Source organism: Rhizopus microsporus, assembly GCF_002708625.1.
Source record: "Rhizopus microsporus ATCC 52813 unplaced genomic scaffold scaffold_20, whole genome shotgun sequence".
Taxonomy (NCBI): domain Eukaryota; kingdom Fungi; phylum Mucoromycota; class Mucoromycetes; order Mucorales; family Rhizopodaceae; genus Rhizopus; species Rhizopus microsporus.
Window position 1 is genome coordinate 272560 of NW_019671935.1, and position 13008 is coordinate 285567.

General features: G+C 38.4%; 4 protein-coding genes across 4 annotated transcripts; all 4 read right to left on the reverse strand.

Moving 5' to 3' along the window:
* Nucleotides 1–1033: 1033 nt before the first annotated feature.
* Nucleotides 1034–8788, reverse strand: RHIMIDRAFT_230450 (uncharacterized protein). The gene is made up of 11 exons (XM_023607670.1): nucleotides 8611–8788; nucleotides 8436–8551; nucleotides 7697–8379; nucleotides 7525–7620; nucleotides 7016–7467; nucleotides 5029–6951; nucleotides 3618–4980; nucleotides 2608–3566; nucleotides 1635–2548; nucleotides 1421–1575; nucleotides 1034–1372 (listed from the first exon to the last, which is right to left on the reverse strand). Exons 1-11 carry the CDS (start codon nucleotides 8754–8756, stop codon nucleotides 1106–1108), a joined length of 7074 nt encoding a protein of 2357 aa, XP_023462681.1. The 5' UTR covers nucleotides 8757–8788; the 3' UTR covers nucleotides 1034–1105.
* A 365-nt stretch (nucleotides 8789–9153) lies between these two features.
* Nucleotides 9154–9855, reverse strand: RHIMIDRAFT_241188 (uncharacterized protein; the record flags this gene model as incomplete). Its single annotated transcript, XM_023609531.1, has 4 exons — nucleotides 9154–9324; nucleotides 9378–9440; nucleotides 9498–9615; nucleotides 9668–9855. 4 exons carry the CDS (start codon nucleotides 9853–9855, stop codon nucleotides 9154–9156), a joined length of 540 nt encoding a protein of 179 aa, XP_023462682.1.
* Nucleotides 9856–10157: 302 nt separating this feature from the next.
* On the reverse strand, nucleotides 10158–10529 carry RHIMIDRAFT_267305 (uncharacterized protein). The gene is made up of 2 exons (XM_023611986.1): nucleotides 10435–10529; nucleotides 10158–10383 (listed from the first exon to the last, which is right to left on the reverse strand). The coding sequence occupies exons 1-2, from the start codon at nucleotides 10484–10486 to the stop codon at nucleotides 10193–10195; spliced, it is 243 nt and encodes an 80-aa protein (XP_023462683.1). The 5' UTR covers nucleotides 10487–10529; the 3' UTR covers nucleotides 10158–10192.
* Nucleotides 10530–12263: 1734 nt separating this feature from the next.
* RHIMIDRAFT_267306 (uncharacterized protein) lies at nucleotides 12264–12948 on the reverse strand (the record flags this gene model as incomplete). Its single annotated transcript, XM_023611987.1, has 3 exons — nucleotides 12904–12948; nucleotides 12602–12835; nucleotides 12264–12537 (listed from the first exon to the last, which is right to left on the reverse strand). Coding segments are annotated over exons 2-3 (316 nt in total), but the record flags the coding sequence as incomplete, so codon positions are not given.
* Nucleotides 12949–13008: the final 60 nt, after the last annotated feature.

Sequence of the window (13008 nt, forward strand, 5' to 3'; positions counted from 1 at the left end):
GACGTTCCTGCGAAATATCCAAAAAACAGCGGTCCATTGAAACGGTCATCTCCTTCATGAGTTGTATGTTAGGAAGGCCAAAATCGTCAGAAAATATGGTGTTTATATAAGAAACATTCGGAGAAGGGCCCCGGATAGAGCTATCAGGCGAAGGGTTCACGGTGCTGGTCGCAGGGGTTAAGACCGCAGCTAATGCTGCAAGAAATCCAGATTTCACTAAATTCGCCACATTAATGAGGGACCTGCTCGATTTTGCTTCGACCAAAGGGGTGGTTTGAAAATGCAAAAAGTTGGAAAAATGTAGTACTAGTAAATTTTGGTGCTTCCAAATGACAGTAGCAAAAGGCTATTTAATAAGAATATAAGCTTTTTCCTTCTCTCTCTCTACCAGTTTTCACTGCAGTTAACTGACAAAAATTTATATTCATTAAATATCAATCTTTATGTACTATCCTATATTTAACAAAGACAATTTACTAATAAAAACTGTCTATAAAAAGCACAACAAAGTCTCAGTTTCTAGTTGTATAAAATTCAGTAGTAACAGCAAATGATCCTTAATGCATAATACTTTTATATCTTCCCTTTAATCCCAAAAGGGTTTTTCATTCCTTCTCACTGCGACCTGACCCGGGCAGTACAGCATGAAAATACTATGTACTCATTGGTCATTAAAAATTATTATCAAATAAAGTCATTCTTCTAAATCGTAGTAACAGCAAAAATCAAGACTGGCATTAAAAGCGAATAGTCGCTTCTTTGCTTTAAGTGAGCTATATGAAGAATCTACCAGTGTTGAAAAAAAAAAAAAAGCCAACGCTTGTACAAGTCTATGCACAACACAAATAAATAACTAGTTTACACATAAATAAAGAATTAAGATGTTCTGTTATATGTATATATCTCAATCTGATGTTCAGAGAATACACAGCAATTGTGACTAAAAAACATTTATTATTTATTCATAAATATATACTTCTATTACTTTTTGCTTTACAAAGAGAAAAAGAGACATGACAGCGTCTAATAAGAAAACATCTTGAAAGATACGCGTTATGTAACATACGTGTTTATGCACATTTATTCAAGCTACATAATGTTTACATTATTTACTATTACTATTAATACAGTTATTACAATTATCAGGGTTGTGGAATTCAGCGTTATTAAACAGACAGTAATGCCTTAAAGCTTCGGCTAAAACTTTTTGATTTAACGGTTTTGTAAGATATCCATCCATGCCAGCATTGATACATATTTGTCTAGCAGATTCTTGCACATCAGCAGTTAGTGCAACAATCGGCAGTCTATTCTTTCTGTTTTCCTCTTTCTCAATCTCTCTAATTCTCTTGGTTGCTGCTACACCATCACACTATACATAGTGTGAGTAACAAGTTTCCTTTCTTTTTGTTTTGGTTACCTTTGGCATATGATGGTCAAAAAATGCCATATTAAAGAAATTCAAAGGTTGACTAATCCATGCATTCACTGCTTCCAGTCCGTTATTAGCACATTCAACATAGAATCCTAATCTGGTCAACTGTTTCAACAATAGTTTTTGCGCAACAGGATTGTCTATGTATTAAAATGATTAGATTATATACGGTCCATAAAAGATAGCAGTGTGAACCTACCTTCTGCAATAAGAATATTCATTTTGCTATACAGGTCTCGTTCTTCACCTGTAACCAAAGGCTCAGAAACTGTTTTCTTTTGAACAGCATTATTTGTCGGTGATAGCTTGTTCAGCGTCTCATCAATTGTTTTCAATAGCTTGAGACGTCTCAAGGGCACTGCCATACGAACTACCTTGCACCCTAACTGTTGGCTAGGAATAGGTTCAATCCATCGGCTCTTTTGAGTCATTCCGCCCGCTGGGTAGTTCATGACGACGATCAATGCATCCTTATTTACTCTGCTTGCGTCCTCTAACCAGGTAGATGGTGCATTCAAATGCTCTGGATTCATAAACAGACCAACAACAATGATATCATACTTGTTCTTTTTCAAAAGTTCCTGGAACTTGTCAATTTGTGTAACACCGTCTACATGAATACCAGTTAAGAGGTGACGGATCATTTCAATTGTTGCATAATATTTGCTGATCGCCAGAACCTTGTAGTGGCCAATGCGTTTTAATAACATATTTCGCTCCTCGTTGTATCCTTCCAATTGTGAGCCTTTACAGCTGAGCTGTGGTCGAAGCTTGGACACACGAATACTAAAGTAAAAGTCAGAGCCCTGGCCAGGAACACTGGAGACATTAATTCTTCCACCCATGAGTTCAACCAGCTGAAGACAGATTGAAAGGCCAAGCCCTGTTCCACCGTATTTACGCGTTGTGCTTCCATCGACTTGAGAGAATGGCTCAAACAGAACTTTTCGTTGCTCATTGCTGATACCAATGCCCGTATCAATGACTTCGAACAAGAGTGACACCTGATCATCATCCTTTTCATTTTGATTGTTCTTATCAAGTGAACATTGTATGCGGATTTCTCCTTCATGCGTAAATTTGATAGCATTGCCTAGTAGATTGATCAAGATTCTATATCAAGCTGTTTAATAAAAAGAATACATAATGTGTACTTGTCTATATATACTTACTGTCTAAGACGGTTACCATCTGCCATGACCACAACAGGTACATCTTGTGCTACCATATAGGCAATATTAATATTCTTCTTGATGGCCATGGCAACAAGCATGTCTACAACATCAGCAATGATATCTTCAATGATAATAGGTGAAAGATCAAGTGTGACCTTGCCAGCTTGAAGTTTGGAAAAGTTCAAAAGGTCATCAATGATCTGTAAGAGTATTTCACATGATTCCTTGGCAGTCTTGACCAAATCTCGTTGCTCAGGGTCGAGCTGAGTATCAGCCAAGAGAGAGATCATACCGTAAAAGCCAGAGAAGGGGGTTCGAATTTCATGACTCATATTGGCTAAAAAGATTTCTCGTAGGCGAGTTGCTCTCACTGCTGCTTCCTTGCTCTTTCGCGCATCCTCAAGTGCCTTCTTTTGCATTTCAATCATGCGCATGTTAGCCATAGTCACTCGCTGCACGGATTTAAACAAGAATGCGTTGGTAATGGAGATGCCCATCTGCTGACATAACAAACTAAGCACCGTGATGTGACGTTGTGTAAATATACCGATGGAGCCTTCGATAAATAGACAGCCAGCCATAGTGCCCTTATGGACGATGGGCATACAAATGACAGACTTATTGCCTGTTTTTTCATACCAAGAACCCAATGCGAAGCGCGCGTCTTGTTCAATATTGTGAATAAAGATACTCTCACCTGTATTGATTGTATGATGAACAATACGAGTTGATATCAAGTCATCCTCTTCTAATGGACGTGGAGGATCAAATGTCATGGACCCCTCTTGTTGGCTGCCATAAGCACAGATGCCGTGCTTTTCTTCCTTGACAATGATGGCTCCGCAGTCAGCACCAGAGTTTTCTAAAATGATAGACATCATCGATTTCAGCAAACTGTCAAATTTGACTTCGGATGAAATCACTTGTGAACTCTTGAGAATGGATGCCAAATCAAGCTATATAAACGAGATTAGTTATATCATGACATCTCGTATAATTTCACTTACAATATCTAGAGTCATTAGCGTCTGCTCGGTCGTCACAGGTGGAATCACTTCGGACACAAATGGTTCATTAACAGTAGCAACAGGAGCCATCGAAGACGTGCTCCAAGAGCCTTGAGCACCAAGGAAAGGGAAAGGATCAGTTTGGATGCCCACATCGTGTAACTCAGTGCGGCCATCATCAAATTCGCTCAAAAGTGAACTATACATTTTCGTCAAATGGTTGGCCTTTCCATAAGAGCCATGCTGAAGATATAAACTAATTGCCTTCTTCAAAAGACCGTAAGCTGCATTTTTAATACCCACTCGCTCATAAAATCCACCAGCGTACTCATGACAGATACACAGCTCCAGGTACCAGTTGCCTTCACGTGCTTCGTTGATGGCCTTTTCGTAGAGTGTGATAGAGTTTTTGAGATCATTGGATAATGAGGAAATTTCAGCTTCAACGAGGCTATGCCACATACTGCTATTAATCGCTGAGTGCTCAACCCAAACTTGAAGAATCTCTTGATTCTTGCGTACACGTTCCATGTACTCATCCACCAAATCTTGAGGCAAGGTCTCTCTACGAAGCTTCTCGATAATGGCCAGTGAATGTAGAGTAAGCATCATTCGCGTGTGTCTGTGGCATGGGTGGTTATGAATGCCTTGAATGCACATGTACCCCACAGCAATGGCATGGTCATAGTGACCATAGAGTACGAGTGGAATCATACGGAATGAGTCGTACCAATTCATGGGCACCGCCGGGTTAGAGCTCTGCTTACAGCTTTCTTCCATAAAATGCTTATCGTTGAACCCGTCATCTCCATCAAAGATTTCAGTAGGTGAGCTGTTAAATGTATGTCCTTGTAATGCCTTGATAGTTCTTATGATGGACATGATTAGGATATTGGTGTCAACTGAGGATGACCATGCATGGATGTCACTGTAGCAGGCTTCGGCTTCAGCTAGTGTTGCTGATAAATTGTCACCACCAAAGAGCATGCAGGTCACAATGTGCAAATGAGAAAATGAGCCATAGATACGATCACCTGTAGATAAACAGAGCTTGAGGGAGGATTTAAACCAAGGTAGCTGCTCTTTATAATGGTATTTCCACATCATCAAGAAATTCGCATACAGGAACCCAGCTCGGCCGCGCTCACCATTACTACCAAACTTCTCTGACACAGCAACACCCACCGCTCCTATTTCTTCTCCAAACTTGAACATTTGATAAACTTCAACAGCAGCCAAGCCCATGAACACAAGACCAATACCTGAGACTTGTGACATGCCGCTGAGAATGGATAGATGGACGATCTTGGTTGCCAAATAAAACATCTCTATCTGTCTTCCTAACCAATAGGCAGAAGTACACCTAATAACATGTTATTAGGACGACTACAATCAAAACAGTGTAACCTACATTTCTTCAAGAATAATCATTGTCGTTTTCAATTTTATGTCCTCACACGCGTCAATCTTTTTGAGTCTTTCAAACCCCATCTTTTCAATAAGAGTCTTCACTTCCATAAACTCTTCATCCAATTCCTCTCTTGAGTAAGAATACTTGAACTTTTTGATCTCAAGTTCTCTTAAACACTTGTGCAATGACTCAGCTCCTTCTGCGTGCATCTGACGTCCAAAGTAATACTTATGCTGGATGCGATATGCAATCACACGGTCCAAAGGATCTGTTGTGTTGGCAAAGATGGTGTCCAAATAAGCCTCGGTCGTGTCATATTCACCTACTACCCAACTCAAGGCAACTGCATTGCTGTAAAGAAAATGTGTAGTGGTGTAGTTGTCTCCTAACCAAGGATCTTCATCCAAAAGAGTGATGGCTGCCTTGTAATACTCGAGCGCCATTCTATGAGCTCCTGAGTTCCGTGCCTTATTGCCTGATTCATAAAATATGTTTCTGTAGCATCCCCTATCTTCCGATTCGACCAATAATGAGAGGCACTTCAACAAGTGATCTGCAATCAGAAAACTATCGGCATTGCCATCTAGCACACAGACCAGGTCAATTGCTGTTCCCATGTGTTTCTGACGTGAGTGGATAGGAGACAACTTACCTTGTAGTAGGTATTTTGCAATCTTGAGATGAATTCTTTCCCTACTTTTTGGATTGGCCAGCTCCATCGCAGCTTGTGAATAACGGTCATGAGACCATTTGAATTCATCGCTTTCTAGAGGCAAAATATAGCCTTCTTGAAGAGCCGCCTGTAGTCCGTTGATCGGGTCACGCGTGCTAGTGTTGCTGCTTTTGTAGGAAGTAGACGTAGTATGCGATTTGGCAGATGACCTGACCGAGGACGAAGGCGAGAAGCTGATCAAGGGTGCTGATGCGCCTGTAGAATCTGTCGTGTCTGTATCATGTGTCACTGTTGAATCCGAGAGGACTGTATCTGTATCAGAAAATTCAGATTCTGGATCAGAGTGGCTCATCAAGTATTTGACAGTGTTCCAAGAAAAGGTGTCACCGACGAACGAAGCCCACTTGAGCAAACGTTGTCCGTCCGCAGGCAATTCACGTAGTCTTGCTACAAGGAAACTAATGTCTAACTCAGCATCACGATCTGCTTCGTCATTCGTAAGGACAACTTGCTGAATATCCGACAGGTTATAGTCCCATTCGTTCTCTTCCCAATTGAAAAAGATGAGCTTTTTCTTTTCTAAAGCAGTAAGTAATTGTGCTGTATAGAATGCATTTCCTCTTGTCTTTTTGTAAACAATATCCGCAAGTGGCAGGATGGAATCTCTAGATGTTTCTATAGGTCTATGAAGCGTGTCTCCAATATAGCTCACGAGGGAGTCAAAATCGAGCAGGTCAACTTTAAACATGTGAAATGTTGCAATATCGTTCGATAGCAATTTCTCGAGTGACGGAGTTACTTCATCATCACGGTAAGCCAGGAATATCAACAGCTTTACTCTTGCTCCGATCATGCTCTCAATCAATTCTATCGAAGGTTCGTCAGCAAGGTGTAAGTCGTCCAGGAACAAGGTGATCATGCGCCATTGAGTTAATGCTCGAAAGACTTCAACAAATAAAGTATGAAATCGTACGCGTGTTTCTACATTATCGAGATGAATCATGTTGATAGGATCTTCACTATCCTCGCTATCCACAGGGTCTAGTAAAGGCTTCAATTCAGGTACTAGGTCAGCTAATAGTTCTATTTTGCAAAACTGAGACCCGAGGTGTGTTTTGAGATGATTATAAAAGGAGTGAATATCGTCTTCGGACTCGGATAATATCTGCTGCAAGATCTGTGAAAGTGATTTCAATATGCAACTGTAAGGCACCTTGTGTCGACTATCAAATTTTGTAGACGCCACATAGCTAATAAGGAGAGGGAGAGAGCATGTTAGTATGAATAACACACGTACATGTGCTCTACACTTACCCTTCTTGTCTAGCTACGGATTGAACTGAATTAAACAAGGTTGATTTTCCAACACCACCAGGGCCGGATAAACATATGATTTCAACCCCTTGTTTGCCAGCTGCTATTCTACCATTCCCGCTTGAGATGTCGCTTCCACAATAGCTTGGAGACGCATTCGATTTTGTTCCAGCATTTAGACTGGATAGTTCTGGGTTGGATAAACCCGCTTCACTTGCACTATCACTGAGTGCTTGATGACGCATCAAATCATCTGCACTTGTTATCGTGGGCAGAGTGGAGGCTGATCCGTGCGACCGATCCTTTCGTAGTCTAGCTGATTTATATACATTGGCAACATGTTGTATAATATATGTCATCTCTCCAATTAATGGCTGGCGACCGTAAATAACTTTGGGTAAAGTGAATATAGATGCCACATCTCTTTCTGCCAAAGGAAATGATTCAATGATCTAATGGGGATGGTAAGTATGCATATATACATGATTATTGTGTATATATGATCATACCTCTTGACTTGATTCCGAAGCAATCCTAAGCCTCTTTAAGCACTCTTTTAAATCCGCTCTTATGCCATATGCACTATTATATCTATCGTCTGGTGACTACACAAAAAGAAAGTTTAGCCTATTTCAGGATAGGGGGGTGACGATGATGATGATCTAATTTGATTGTTGTTACCTTATTCGTCATTTTTTCAATGATGCGAGCAACAACTTCGGGTACATCCAACTGGATTTCATTCACAAGAGGCATCTTTCTGCTGACAATGCCATTGAGTATCTCCAATGGACCACCTTCAAAAGGGAATTTACCCGTTAACAAGACATAGAAGACGACACCAAGAGAATAGATGTCTGAGCGATGATCAGGCACATACGTTGTTCTTCCTGTCTGTTCTGGACTCATATATGTCAATAAGCCCTGTAACAAATCCATTGATTCTCGATTATATGTTGTCTTTCTCCATCCTTCGCTTGTCAAGTAAGCTTCGAATGACTTTGAGCCTGACCCAAAGTTCCACAGCTTGACTCGAGCAGAATCTTCACCTGACCATTGAAAAGCAGAAAGTCTGATTTCACCATGTACAACGTTATTTTTATGGATAAACTCTAAGCATTCTGTACATTTGATAGCGAAACGAAGGAAGGTGCCGAGATCAAAGACGGGTCCAGAGATTGGCGTTAAGGATAGTCTGCCTTCTCTTGCAATACGAATTGATAATGATGAATTGTAATGTTTTGATGAAGATGTTGGTGAAGTGTCGTCAGGTTGACGTAGATAATCTAAATAGTTGTGTCCTTCGTCAGCATAGATGACAACGGTCAGGCCACTTGGTAAATGGAAGTATTCCAAGGGACGTACTGCATGAAAAGGTTAAAAAGATGAAATCAAGTTGATGATTTTTTTTTCTTTTTACCAAGAAATGAACCACCATCGGTTAATTGATAGAGTCTTTTCATGATGTAGTATTCTCTTTCTAGCTTTAATGAACTTGCAGATACTTTTGCAATAACAGGCTTTTTATTTGAAATTCTACACACAAATGGTCCACTGTCAGCTCTTGTTTTATAACTCACACAATGAAAAAATACCTATATCCAAATACAATATCCACATTATCACCATATGCTAAACTTGGTATGGGTGACGTCTTGAAATGATAGTTTGGTATCTGTAAGCTATCACCAAGTAAGCATATGCTATCTGTAAAGGATCCAGTGGACCCTGAATTAGACATTGATGTTATTTACACAAAGAAGAAAAAAAAAAAACAAAACAAAACAAAACAAGAAAAAAAGAAAGAAAGACAAAGAAAATAAAAAAGGGAAAAGAAGAAAAAAATAAGCTGAAGAAGAAAATAGAAATACCCCATTGAATGGTTACTCAAAATGGATAAAATTTATAAATACATGTTTTTAACTTTTAAAAAAGACCAAGGCATGGATCGAACATGGGCCATGATAAATCACCATTTCTATTTTCTTTGTATTCAACATAAACATTTATACGCAGTAAGCATGTCTTATGTAAGCAATGAAAGGGGTAAACATTTAATAGGATTGAACTGCCGATTTGTGTTTCAATAAAATCGAGATTGTTTTATAGAAAATAACAGAACAAATTTTTTATTTCTATTATTCTGTTGTCCAAATACCAGCACTGACAATTTGGGAACGATTAAATTTTGCTTTTGATAGATTAATCTTTTTCGTTGGCTCTGGTATCTTTTTAGATAATTCATTATGTATCGTCTTCCATGTTGATTGTATATCATTAGCATGCTTTTGATGAATGCCATCCATGATCTAATGATCTCTATTTGGTTATAACTTATTCTTACAAGTATATATGTCATTACCTGTTGTCTACCATCTTGTATCAGTTTCATGACTGTTTCTGTATGTTGTTGTTCAAGATATCCCTTATAAAAAAAATACAGTTATGAAATGTACGTATATTTTTTAATCTAAAAATTTACTTCAATATCTGTATCTAAAATTGCTTGTCGGTGTTCTGTCGATGGTCCCAAATGAACTGTACCAAGTTCCTTAATTAGTACTTGCGTGTCTACTCCACCTTGTGCTAAAAAGAAGTGTCTGACAATTATATAAGTGACAAATAATATATACAAACACTAGTTTATCATACGCGTGAATATCTTTTGCTTCGTCATGAACTGATTGAGTAGAAAGCTGCTTTGTTTGTGTGTCAATCTGCTCCAATCCTCTTTCGAGTGAAGGTAATTCTTTCTCAAGTATTTTGTTGTTTAATAACTTCGACTTTTCCAAGATTTGTTTTAAACTGGCTGCTTGTTTATGATCTAATTTGTTGGACATGGCTATAAACAATATAAAAAAAGAAAGAATGAAAAATAACGAAAACGTAAAAAAAGAGTCAATTGAGCCAATTAGAAAACAAAGCCACGGACCTTGGCTTTGAGCCAATAAGGAGCCTTTATTTATTAAGGATTGAAAGCACTTTATGAAAATGGGTGAGAAGTGATCTCAACATGTATTAGATTGACTTACTCCTTGTATGGATAAACAGTCCAAGATTCCCATACTTTATTCTTGACATAAGGGTCATTTTTAATCATCTCTTCAACCTCTTCAATCGTCTCTCCTGTACAAATCATGGCACTTCCTTTCATTTTACCCGTCTTTTTTATACATATTAAATTGTTGTTACAACCATTGTTTGTGTCATTACCTCATGTGAATCCAAAATAGCTCCTCCTGTGATAATTGTACCTCTCTTTTTCAATTCAGTAGCACCATCAAGATGCTTGCTACGTACTTCAAGCCGACGCTGTAAACACTCGGGGTCGCTAAAATCCTTGGCAATAACAACAAACTTTTTGGGGGCTGTAAAAAGTGTTATTCATATAATCTCATAAAGTCTCTCTTTGGTTGAACCTAATAAAGGACATTTCGTCGAGAATGCTCGTGATTGTCTCCAAAGACTCATCTTATGTGAAAGAGATGTAAAATACACACGACTTTAAACGCCGATATGCTCTTATGAGTAACGATAAATAATGAAAAAAAAAAAAAGACAGAACTGTTGCCGTCTTGCAGGCTATGATTGGAGCACGGAACAGGCATTTTCTACAATTGATATAGATTGTTTTAATGAGCTTGTCAGATTATCTAAACCTTCTGGATTATCCTTCAATTGTCTGATCTTTTCATTATACTTGGCAGGTAAGATACGAACGTTTTGGTCCGCACTTTCTAACTGCTCACGGCAAAGAAGGTCTTGGTTATCATATGGGGGTATCAAATCTTTCTTGCTGAGCAACAGGGGCAGAAGCACGAAAAGAAAAGGGCAGCTTGATTACGCGGCTGATCAAAAAAATATGCTTACACATCTTTGTTTGACCAGGGCAGCTGCAGTTGTTCAGAAAGCCTTCCATGGTATCAATCTCATAGAAGAAGATGGTTTCAGTGAAGTATCTGCACTGGTAGGCATTTTCTTCGAGCTGTTCGACCATGGAAAAGGCAACGTCGTAATCAATGCAGTATGCTGCTCTTTTCTTTCCTTCATTGGCTGTCAAGCGAAACCAGTCAAAACAATGTGCAGCTTTGATTGTGTCCTGCAAATAATCTAATGCTACCACTTGGGATAACAAGTAGACTAGGCGATCTACACGCAATGAGCTAGTGCGACCAAGGTAGAACGTATTCAATTGATTATGATACGATTCCATCAGATTGTTAGTGTGGAAATAAGCATTCTATAAATAGACAGAAAAGCTAGGTTTTAGTAAACTGGAACAATGAGTATTAATTATTACCTGTCTCCACGCTTTGGATCACAATTCCTTTTTTGGAAGCCACAAGCTGTTGAAGTACGCAAGGGATACTTCAAATTCCTTACTTTCAGCAAGTAACAGCTGATGAGCCAGATCGAATGCTTCTGGTGTTTCTGAGTACATCATGCTATTCAGATGAGCGCGAACATGATCTCTAATCAGCTTTGTATCTTGAGTAGACTTGCTTATTTTCACCTAAACGTTACATAATGCCTAACATATGCATTAAACCCTGTATCTTCAAATTAGATAAAACTTGATATTGTTCTTTTGAAGCAAATATCTTTATTGTTTTTAGTATTTCTTATTTATGAACAAAAAAATGTCTGCTTATTTTTCTGAGGCAATTGTTGTAAGACTTATAATTATCTTATTTTCGCTGTTGTAGACTCAGCAAGATAAAGGTCAAAACAGAAATAAAGGTTGCCTGAGATTAAATACTAGTAAGCGAGACACTCGTTCACCCAAGTACATTATTGTAATGTTAGTAGCAAACATTTTCAGAAGAGGCTCAATCAGTGATCTCATCTGCGGTAGGCATTCTATGAGCACTATACCCAAAGGCTTCATTTTACCAAGCCAGATGCTTTCTTCGCTTGAAGGAGCTCTTGAACTTTTTACCAAAGAAATGGCTGTAAACAAATGACGGGTGATAACATGAAAGGAATTCGTACTCTCATCGTTCTTTTACTAGCCTGGTTTGCTGCAATAATAAATCCTCTTTTAATGTTGGCTTAGGGGCGCTTAAGATAAGACTAATTTCTTCTCGCTGTGCTTCCTTGGGTATTGTTTGATTAATTTATTTTCTTCATTAGAATAAAATAAGAACATATCAGCATTAGCCCTTATAGTATTACCTCTGTAAATAATCTTCCACTATGAGTTCTATAATGATAGAGATGTCTAGTAATATCAGATGCAATTCTTTGTCCTTTTCTTAAAGTATTTAATACACCGTCGTTATCATTGAGAATAGCCCAAAGAGGTGTGGTGACCATTTTTATACACTTTGCTTGTTGTTGTTGTTCTGTGTTTACTTCCTTCTTTTGTGCTTGAAGCTTTTGATCAACAAAAAGCTGACCATATATTCTTTTCTTATTTTCTTCCACATATTGACGCCATGATAATATTACAGGAATGTATAGCTCTGTGCAAACATCAGATAATTGCAAGCGAGTAATTATTGCGCTTGGGTTTGTATCGTCTGAAATAAAAGGCGTAAGTGTTTATTCAATCCAGCATTTCTGCTTCGCTATCTTCTAACAAACCATTTGCTTGATTCCATAATTTTGATGCGTCTTTGTATACATTTAGCAAACTATTTTTTACTATTTCCCTTTCCTCCAAGTCTTTTAAAAGCACTTCTTCTGCTGAACTTTCTTTTTTTGGATATTTTTTGTATAGGTTTATCATTTCTCGCTTTAACCTTGACTCGAAGGCTTGATAAATGAAGAACTGGCATCTTTCTTTTATTGCTTGTTCCGAGAGGGTAATAATATCGTCCATTAGGGATACAGAAGATCAGTTATAAGAAAGAGAGGAAAAGGAAAATGGACAGCAGTAATCAAATTTATTCAAAGGTGACTATAACTCATCCATTGTTGTTTAGTCTATTGATAGCACTGCTAAAATCAGTAACTTTAAAGCTGAAATGGGGCGTCAATAGTGACGCACT